The 9,895-nt window shown below is 39.6% G+C and overlaps 1 protein-coding gene across 1 annotated transcript; it reads right to left on the minus strand.

Moving 5' to 3' along the window:
• Window positions 1-273: 273 nt before the first annotated feature.
• On the minus strand, window positions 274-1,269 carry b3galt1b (UDP-Gal:betaGlcNAc beta 1,3-galactosyltransferase, polypeptide 1b; the record flags this gene model as incomplete). The annotated part of the gene is made up of 1 exon (XM_079170508.1): window positions 274-1,269. Exon 1 carries the CDS (start codon window positions 1,258-1,260, stop codon window positions 274-276), a length of 987 nt encoding a protein of 328 aa, XP_079026634.1. The 5' UTR covers window positions 1,261-1,269.
• Window positions 1,270-9,895: the final 8,626 nt, after the last annotated feature.

Here is a 9,895-nt window from a genome sequence, read left to right on the forward strand (position 1 = left end):
CTGGAATACAAAATTACTTTTCAGTAACAAACACCACGTTTTGATTATGCGTGTGTGTGTACGCGCTTTACAAGCCTCATGCATTCATTAACAATCGTGATGCATGATCAGCAGAAATAGACATAGATGTACGCTAATGAAAACACTTGTCATCAAATAGAGTCTTGCAGCAGCCGTCAGTGTTTATACATTACTCAGTGTGATGAGATTTGAAACGGAGAAAAAGGCAAAGAAAAAAAAAAAAAAGTTGTGGTCCAGCGGCCCTTGGGTCTCTTAACATCTCAGGTGCTTCTTGCTGGACATGTCGTTCCAAATGCGGTGCATCTCCTCCGGGGAGATCTGGTGCACGGTGATAACCCGTCTGTACCTGCAGAGACTGTAGGCCATTTTCCAGTGATTAAAACCACTGTTCTGATACGGGTGTATACCCAGCTTACGCAAACACAGTCCCACATACACATCCTCCAGGTGCAACAGTCTTGTGTGTAATGAAGTCTTGAAGATAAGCTCAGCGACGTCTGTTGAGAACACGTAGCCGGTGCCTGAGCAGAAAGGCGGGTATCTACTGTCGGGATACAAGTCCCTGGACATATACCACTTACTGCGCATATCCCTGATGGGACCACCGTTTATAACATAGCCAGTAAAATATCTCCTCCTGGGCTTGGTGGTGGGCTTCAGGAGCTTGTAGATCAGATTGTCCATGTTGACGAAGATGTCGCTGTCGGTCTTCATGACATACTGCGCTTTGGGGCAGAAGGTAGCCACCCAGCGCATGCCCATCATGGTCTTGAGGGTGAGGTTGTGGTAGGAATCAATAAAGTTCTCCACCACAATGTCATGGAAGATCTGGCTCTCCTGCTCCACCATCTGGTTCAGGACGGGGTCTGTGTTCCTGCCCAGCAGAAAGATGGTGAGGATGTTGATGTCGCCGAAGGTGCTCTCATCCCCCCAGGTCTCCCGGATGGCCTGCCGCGCATCAAACTCCTTGTGTGTGGTGCTGATGAGGATGACCAGGAAGGGAGCGTCACTTTCGCACTTCTTCGGCTCATTGATGACAAATTCAAAGGCATGCGGGTTAAGGGAGCGGGTGTGGATGTTGGTGAAGGTGATGTTTTTTGGAGGTTTCGCAGCCTTGCGTATAGGCACAGACATGTGGCCGACATAGGTGCCCGTCGGGCGAGAGAGACTCAGGTACCACAGAGCGCTCGCCCAGCAGACCACAGTCAACAGGTATAAACATGACACTTTTGAAGGCATTATGCTGCATTTAGGTGTGTTTTGATCAGCAGGATCTTATAAAGCTTTCTTTCCATTAGCAATGTTTCACCCAGCGAGGCAGCATGAAGCTGCTCCAGCGTGCAGTTTGACATTAATTGTCAGTAATGGATTACTTCAGAGAGAAGTGATGCTGTTTGTGTTTTAATGCAATCATATGGATATCCAATTTCTCTTGATGACATTCTTCTTCTCCATTTACATCTGAAAGAGAGAGAGAGAGAGATAAATACATTACATGTATGTATATATATAGGTTTAGCAACAAGTTAACCAAATAAGGAAATGCTGACTATCATAATATATTTATTCAATATATATATATATATATATTTATATATAAGTATTCAAGTACTGTAGAAACAATGCAGAAGAAAGTATTGAGAGTATTTACTCAAGTAAAGTTAAAGCATATCAAAGCCCTGTGAGTGCTTTAGTATAAAAACATATTAGATTATTATAGCTGATACATGAATGTGTACTCAGTACCTACAATTGTAATTTTTTGTTTGTCAGTCCAAAAGAGATTTAGAAAGTATTGGGGATCTAAATCCATATCACTTTGTGCTGGGATTAGATTCTGATTCTGAATGTCACGATGAACTGTGATTGGCACTGCTGTTTCCGAGCTATGAGACCAGTGATGTGACTGGGAGAGAGTATTTAGGTGCAAAGTACATCAATAGAGAAGAAAAGGGAGAGGACAGATGCCCCCCAAAATTATTAATAGCTATTTACAGACTGTGAGCTAAAACAAACGAGCCTAATTCTTCTTCACAATAATTCAGTACATGTTTACGAAAGGCAAACTCGTTAAAATATGCAATAATTATGATCAGCATTGGAAAAGTGCCAATGGAATGTGCCAGAGGCCAAATTTGGGCTTTTACGGCCAAAATCTTGATCGGGGGGGGGGGGGGGGCAAGCCCCTAGATGGCCCTTAAACCCCCCTCAGCTGGCTACTTTACTCCATATGTGGAAGGTCCAAATCAGCCTATTGAGACACAGTTTGAGATGAAAATAAGGAACTGTATGCTTTATAGCTTACAGTCATTACTAGACATTGGTGATCCCCCCCCCCCCTCCCCATTCAAAGCAGTCTAGAACCGGGCCTGTGGCTCAAAAGCAGCATTCAGCATGACAGTGTGATATGGTGGCACAAAGGAAACATAAAGGAAACACGATGCCATGATAAACTTCTCCCCTGGGGGGATTTTTCTCCCCTCCCTATTAGTTCAAAGCTGCGCTGCTGTATACTGTCTGCCTGTGACAGAAATTGGCATGTCTATTTCTTTTTTAGCAGTAGTTCTCCGGCACGGACACTGAAATGGCATTCATTTGTGCTTTTTGCGCAGTAACTGAGCAGCATACTATGTTTGCATGTATATCATGTATTCTGGCTTTTGAAGCTCTCAGTGGCTTTTTTTTTTTGTATTCAGGGAAGCCAGAACAGAAAAAGCACTTCACAGGAGAATGGACTTAATATAATGAAACCCTACATTTCCATATTCAAAGCTGGAAAGTAGAAAACCCGGGCTGAGCAGAAACATTTAGCCGTAATGACGTGATTTGAATTTCATTTAACCATAGACTGCAATTAGTTGCAGTCTATACCCATATTGTAAAGCAAGGTACTTTGTTAGACTGAGAGACGTGACTTTAACATCAAAGGAATACAGTCCATGCTTTGAAAACAATGAAAACGATGTCTTCTTCTTTGTAGAAAGGCAATCTCTTACATGAAGTAGTGGACTTTATGCCTGTGAACTGTGAGAAAATAACCTTCTCATCTTGCACTGTGACTACATCTATACTATTTATTTGGTGTCAGTTTGAGAATAGAGTTACAAATGTTGTTGCGCTCAGTTTATGTTCCCTTTTCACCAGAGTCTTTCGGCAAAACTCTTATGTTGAGAGTATTTGCTCACAATATCAGCCTTCTCCTCCCCTTGTGCTGTTACAGTAATATCTCATAGGATTTAGAGAAGCAAACAATCATTCCCTTGAAGGCAATACTTTCTAACTCCAGAGGAGGGGTAAGGCAGAGGGAAGCCAGAATAGCAGGACTGTTTGGCTGTTTGCTCTGAGGTTAATAACAAGGTGAAAACAGAAACCGACACAACAACAAGGCACCTACTGCGTGTACATGTACACATGCTCAAATACACAATAACCAGGGCCAGCTGATAGCAAGCAGTCACTATGTCCCACATTGTCACTTTAAAATCTCACTCTTCAGAATGAAGCAAAGAATATTTACGAGACAGAACTCCTGACAGAACCTCCCAGAACAAACACTTCTGAGCTGGTCTGGGTTTCTCATGTGCAAACACAGACACACCACCAGATTAGATAAGACTACTCAGTTTGTCCCGGACTCTGACTGATGCTGAAGACAGCACATTGTTGCTACTTCTGAATTGCATTAATTAGTTCAGAATGAGCTGGAGATGCTCCGTGCCTAAGCAAACCTGAAGTGAGAGAAATGACATCATGCCTTGTCTCTTCAATGACTCGTGTGCTGACGAACCATGGCTCGGAGAAAAGGCTAGTTACCCCTCCGTGCAGTCATTTATTTTTTAGTGCCGATTAATCGGACCAAATGATGAATCGCTAATCCGTGCGATTATAGACGGCCATGATGACAGTGCATCTTTCAGTGCATCACTTTATATTCAACATCAGACATTTCTGTGTGTGGTTTTTATCTCCATGGGTGAGACAGAGATATAAATGGGTCTATTTGCTATTGAGTCGGTTGGCAGCATATATCAGTTGGTGAGATATTAACAAGATATAAGTGGGAGATGGAACGGGTATAAGAGAGAGATGGAAGGCGGCGAGACAGAGAGATGGAAGTCCTGATTATGAGAGATTTATTATGCTGGCTGAATTTTGCAATCTGCTCTCAACAAAAGAGACCTGACGTAATTATGCTTTCTGCTCCGCGGCCTCGTTTGACCTCCAAAAGATAAAGTGGCAAAGTGAAGATGTTCTAAAGAAACGCTGCCATTCACAAAGATTGTGGATTTTCTTATAGCATCATAATAATAATATGATCAAAGGCTTTTCTTTTTTTTTTAAACAGAAAGAGAAAAATGGCCACTTCAGAGGATTCATAGCTTGTGATGAGCCGTGTAGCATCAGTGTTTTAGAACAATACAATGATAATTCACTTTTGAAAAGCATATTTTGATGGCAGGTGAGTTAATAAGGATCCAGTTAACACCAACAAATCAAACACCAGGGATGATGATTGGCACAACTCTCCACTGCTGTGACTCAAAAGATGATGAACTCAAAATATCTCGTCTGTCAGAATTAGTCATCATATCTAAAATGCGCTCTGCACTTTGTTCAACAGCTCATTAAGTGAATTTCAGTGTAAACTGAAAATAAAGTTCTATTGCATTGCATTGGATTGTATCGCATTGGATTGTGTCGCATTGCAAGTGACATTAAACAATGACCAACTGTAATAAAGATACATATCTGCTGGATACACACTAAAATATCTGTCTGTTCTCCCACTTGGGTTTATGAACAAATACATGATTTGACATTCACTACCACTGGCTGGTCACCCTGTCAACCGATCACTGTGGACACAGTGAGTAACTTCATTTGTTTTTTTATTAAAATCACAGCTCTGTTCTGTAGTTTATGTCTCTGTGGCAGAGATGTGGCTGCTCTCGCGTGTGGTTCGATGACTGTAGCATGGAGCGGAGCCTGCAGGCAGGCCGCCAGACCTTTGCAGAGCTATTATCCTAATCAGTCTCCATAACACTGGATGTCACACAGAGTCAGTCATAAAAACTCCCACTCTGTGGGACCAGACTGGGCAGGTGACTGTCAGAGAGGACAGTAAAACATAAAACATGGACACAACTGTTGAGCACTGGACCTTAAGGACATGAAACATACTCCAGAAACACAACGGGGAGGGGACTAAAATGAGGAAATAATTAGCCTATACTTCCAAACGGAGACCCAATTTATCATGATTTATTATACAGCAAGAGGTAAACTTGTATGGGGAGCACAGCTCAAAAGACAGCCATTCATCAAGACATGACATTTCTTTTTCCAAGCCTCTGGGTTGACTTGTTTGGTGGACTGGTTTCTAAAAAAGGGGCTATTACACTCTCCTCTGCACACAACAAAAATGTTTTGATTCATGGCCTCATGACTACCTATAGACGGTTCTCCAAAGTGTTTTTCCAATAACAATGTCTCAGAGCTAATAGATTGCCAGATTGAATTAACTGGTTCATACAAAGCTGGAGTATTGAGGAGAGCCTGAGCTCAACATTTAAATTGATTACCTTGGCTTTCATGTGACACGACACTCTTTGAATAATGCCGGTTGTACTTTTAATTACACAGCACACTAATGACAGGCCGTAAGAGATGACACACGATTTGCATTTTAATATCTTACTCACGGTTTATCTACACCATGCTGTTTTAATAATAATAAAAGTGTTCAGTAATATGTGGATGAATCCTCCTCCCCTCAGACTTTTCTAAATGTGGATTACAACCACAGCTGAGATTTGTATTTTTTTTACCAATAACATATAACTGAACATATGAATACTGATGACACGACTGCCTAATAGCAGAGACGTGTGAAAAATGATGTGAAAATTGTGGCACAGTAAGTGGTAAAGTCTTAAATCTCCCTTGCAAGCATCATGATAAAAGCCACATTTGTAAGCTGATAGATGAGATTTTATCGACATAGAGGAGAGGAGAGTGACCGTGCACACATTTTCAAATCCATTAAAAGATGCTTCTCACTACATTTACTTGATCCTCTCTGCAGTTTATGAGCCATTTTTCTGGTACTCTCATCATAAAACACACAAATGAAAAACGAACAAGTTGAAAAGACACATTTTCACCAGACTGTGCCTGTAATTCTTTTTCATCATCCCGTCTATAAAAGACCATTGTGTACTGTAAGATCTGTTGTTCTGGAAACAAAGATGGCTTCAGTATATCAACTGAGAAAAAGACACAATAATGAGGCATCGCTTTAGGCGACAGCCCCGTTAGATCATTCATTAATTACTATAGTGTTGCATTTATATCATTATTTACTTTTATTTCTGTCCTGTGTCGATCATTCTTTGCTGTAAGTCTATCTCGCCATGTTGCTATGGTTACCCGCAGTGTTAAACAACATGAACCTGTGAAATGAATGATGGTGATTTTTTCTTTCCTTGTAACTGAATGGTGTTCCATGAAATAACACAACTAAAGTAACATGTTCAGTTAGTTTAAAATGTTGAATCACTGTCTCCATCTCTCTGCAGAGGGAGATGAGATTTGAACCAGACGAACAAAAGAATTACATTCTGTTTCCCACAGACTCCCATCTTCTCTATTGCACCCTGACTGAAACATGAGGGAAATATTGTCATTTACATATTTTATGCTCAGGGCTTGATTGTGCTCAACTATTATATCAAGCCAAACTCTGGAGAAAAATCTCTACTGGCAATTAAATGAGTGAAGCTACATCAAGCTGAACGAACATGTTTGATATGAATAACACAAAACTGGCAACGCCATGACTTTCCTTCATTGGGAGAGCTGAAAGTATTGTCATATCTTTTATAATGGGCCGATTGCAGCGAGAACAATTGTTTTCCATTCATATGCAAATTAGGGACGTGAAATGTAACGCAGCAATTCCACATAGGGATTGTTGTTAAATTGTTGTTCAAGTTTATTTATCACATAAACACAATTACGCTTTTAATCAAAAGGGAACGGCGGTTATTATTCATATAGCCTATAAAAGGCAAGTGCATTTAATTTGGTGGTTTTCTCAGTGACTGCGCAAGACACAGCAAATCGTGAAAAAGTCAAACAATTTTACTCTTTTTTTTTCCTCACTCAGCTCAATCAGATTTCAATTTTGTGTCAATTTCCCAAATTGGACTGAGAGTGCTTTAAAACTTAAGAAAATAAAAGGAAATATAAAAATGTTTGACATTTTAAGAGTTGTGAGAGAATAGTTTGCAACCACTTATGGAGCTAACCTTAGCTTTAATCCAATTCAGTCAGCAAAACAATTAGTCGCCCACTGAAAATAAGTGCTTTTGTTGTCGATGACTACGATTTAAAAATCTTTCAATCAATCTGTCACAGTTATCATTGTAAACTCACATCTATATATTAGGCCTACTCATTTGCAGTAGCAAATATTTTTTGAAACAAAAGGAAAACGTTTTCAATCAATTATATTTGCAAAATGTTCAGTGAAAATATATTTCCTTTCTTTTCCCCCCAGTGTCCCATCTTTCAATACAATACCCGCTTGTGGCTACTGAAGTAGACGATGATTGAAGGTTTGGCCAAGAAGTTGGTCAGATATTGAACAAAAGCGACTTGAAGCTTGAGACAGGATGTGTTTACTTAATTAACAGTCAACCAAAACCCAAACTTATCTCATCTAATCTATTTTTTTTAATTATATCTGTGACTTATGATTTAACTCTGGAGATGCAATGTGCAGAAGTGTGACATTCCCCTGTTCTGATTTGTCAATAAAATTGTTAAAAAATGAGAAATGAAGAACAAACTAATTGAAGGAGCACTTCCTTGTCATTATGCAGGAAGCAATTACGCTTTCCTCTGAGCATGTGTTTGTTGAGATTGTAAGCTAATATTCCTCCACAGGCGTGGACAGTATATTGTGCTATAGTTTCAATAAAAGTTGATCGTAATTCCAATATATTTGACTGTTCATTAGCATGATATTTTCCTCGGGCAACATCCACTGAGTCCCTATGGGACTTTACTGTACATATTAGCAGAGATTTCCGAGGAATCCTATCTTCAGACACTTGCTGGTAAAACTATTAAAACTAATTTGAAGCCCGGGCACAGCAGAGTCTGTGAATAAATCATTAGCTGCTACTGGAACCATAAGATTAATTTCCATGTTTGACTGGAAGATGACAGGCAGGCGGTTGGTGCCAGAGGACTAATAACGGTGACAGGGGGACTAGATGAAGAGTCGAGTCAAAGATCCTGAGCCAATGGTTACCGCGGGGATTGCTTGCACCTTTCTGCCATCAGGTATTGCCCAATAATATTAGCGCTGAGCCAGGGTGAGTAGGAGGTTTTCAAAGCAGCGCTGCAGACAAACAGGAAGCTGGCGTCCTGCTGGGAAGATGCCAGCATTCTTTCTCCCTGAACAGATGCTGCCCAGTGCCCACTATTCTTTGTTCCCATCTCCAAAGGCATGCTGTCTTGCATGATGCACACAGAATAAAAATGCTCCTTCAGTACATGACTTGGGCAGAAAAGGATAAATAATACATCCTCTTGCTCAGTTTTAAGCCATCAACCTTTTCCTTAATTTGTGTTGAGCTACTTCTGAAACTTGTTGTAAGCAAAAATGACTTTCCAGAGAGCTACTTTTATAAATATCTGTATAAATGCATGGCTCAGTTTGAAAGTATCCCAGCGCTGTGTCATTGTTACGCACAGCTGGCCTGATGGATGTTTTATGCCACAGAACTGGATAGTTGCGCTGATGAAATATCAAGATATATGAGAGCTGAAATGCAACCTTTCTCTTCATTACCAGCATTATAGGAAGCATCTGCTTTGCGACAAAATGAGCTTGTATTAATTTCTCAATTAATGAAAAACTGAAGAGTGCGACAAGATTGCGAATGTATTGCATGTTGCTGATTCACTAGAAATACTATCTATTACAATGGGAAAGTTAATTAACCTGCTTCAGTTGTACATCAATGGGGACCGCTACCCGGCATCAATCAGATCAACCGCTCTGTGAACTAATGTTTCAATGATCATCTCTGCAAACATCAGAAAACAGCAAGTGCATTCAGGATATCTGTCCACACACAGGCTGCCAATTTAACGTTGTGATTGTCAATAACTTTAATTTGCATGCACAGAGTAAAGACAAAATAATGAGCAATAAATAAATGAAGTGAATATAATATAGTAATTAATCTGACCGTTGATGTGATTGTATTATAATTACTGATTTGTTTACATGAGACGATTAAGAGTACATTGTGTTAGAATGTAGTTCAGGACCTGAACAACTCAATAATGACTGGCAGGTCTTTAATCTGCAACTACATTGCAAAAAAACTGCATTATTAATTATTGTAATTTTACAGTTATTTTGACAATTCTAGGTCTGTAATGAATATATTGGATTCATATTAGGTTGCCGATAGAGTATGTACACATGGCTGATGTTTTTACTCTTCACTTTGTTAGTTAACTAACTTGTGTTGCTCAAGATAATGTAAAATGTTACATTCACTTTATTTGGGTCAGTTACTTGTGTACCAGATGTCAATCAATATTGTATCAGTATTATTATTTCATTTTAATAAGTTATCCAATCATTCTTATTATTTGATTTAATCATACTTGATACTAGACTTAAATTTCTCCAGCACAAAAATCATCAGTTATTATGTTCCTTAAAAAATTATCCATGTGTCATGTGTTTGTACAGAGGAAATAATGCATGATCTTAAATGTTGGATAGTGCTGTGTAAGATATTGGAGTTATCGTGTGCAGTATTTACTGTATTTTTTGATAATTTAC

Source organism: Pholis gunnellus, assembly GCF_910591455.1.
Source record: "Pholis gunnellus genome assembly, chromosome: 12".
NCBI lineage: Eukaryota > Metazoa > Chordata > Actinopteri > Perciformes > Pholidae > Pholis > Pholis gunnellus.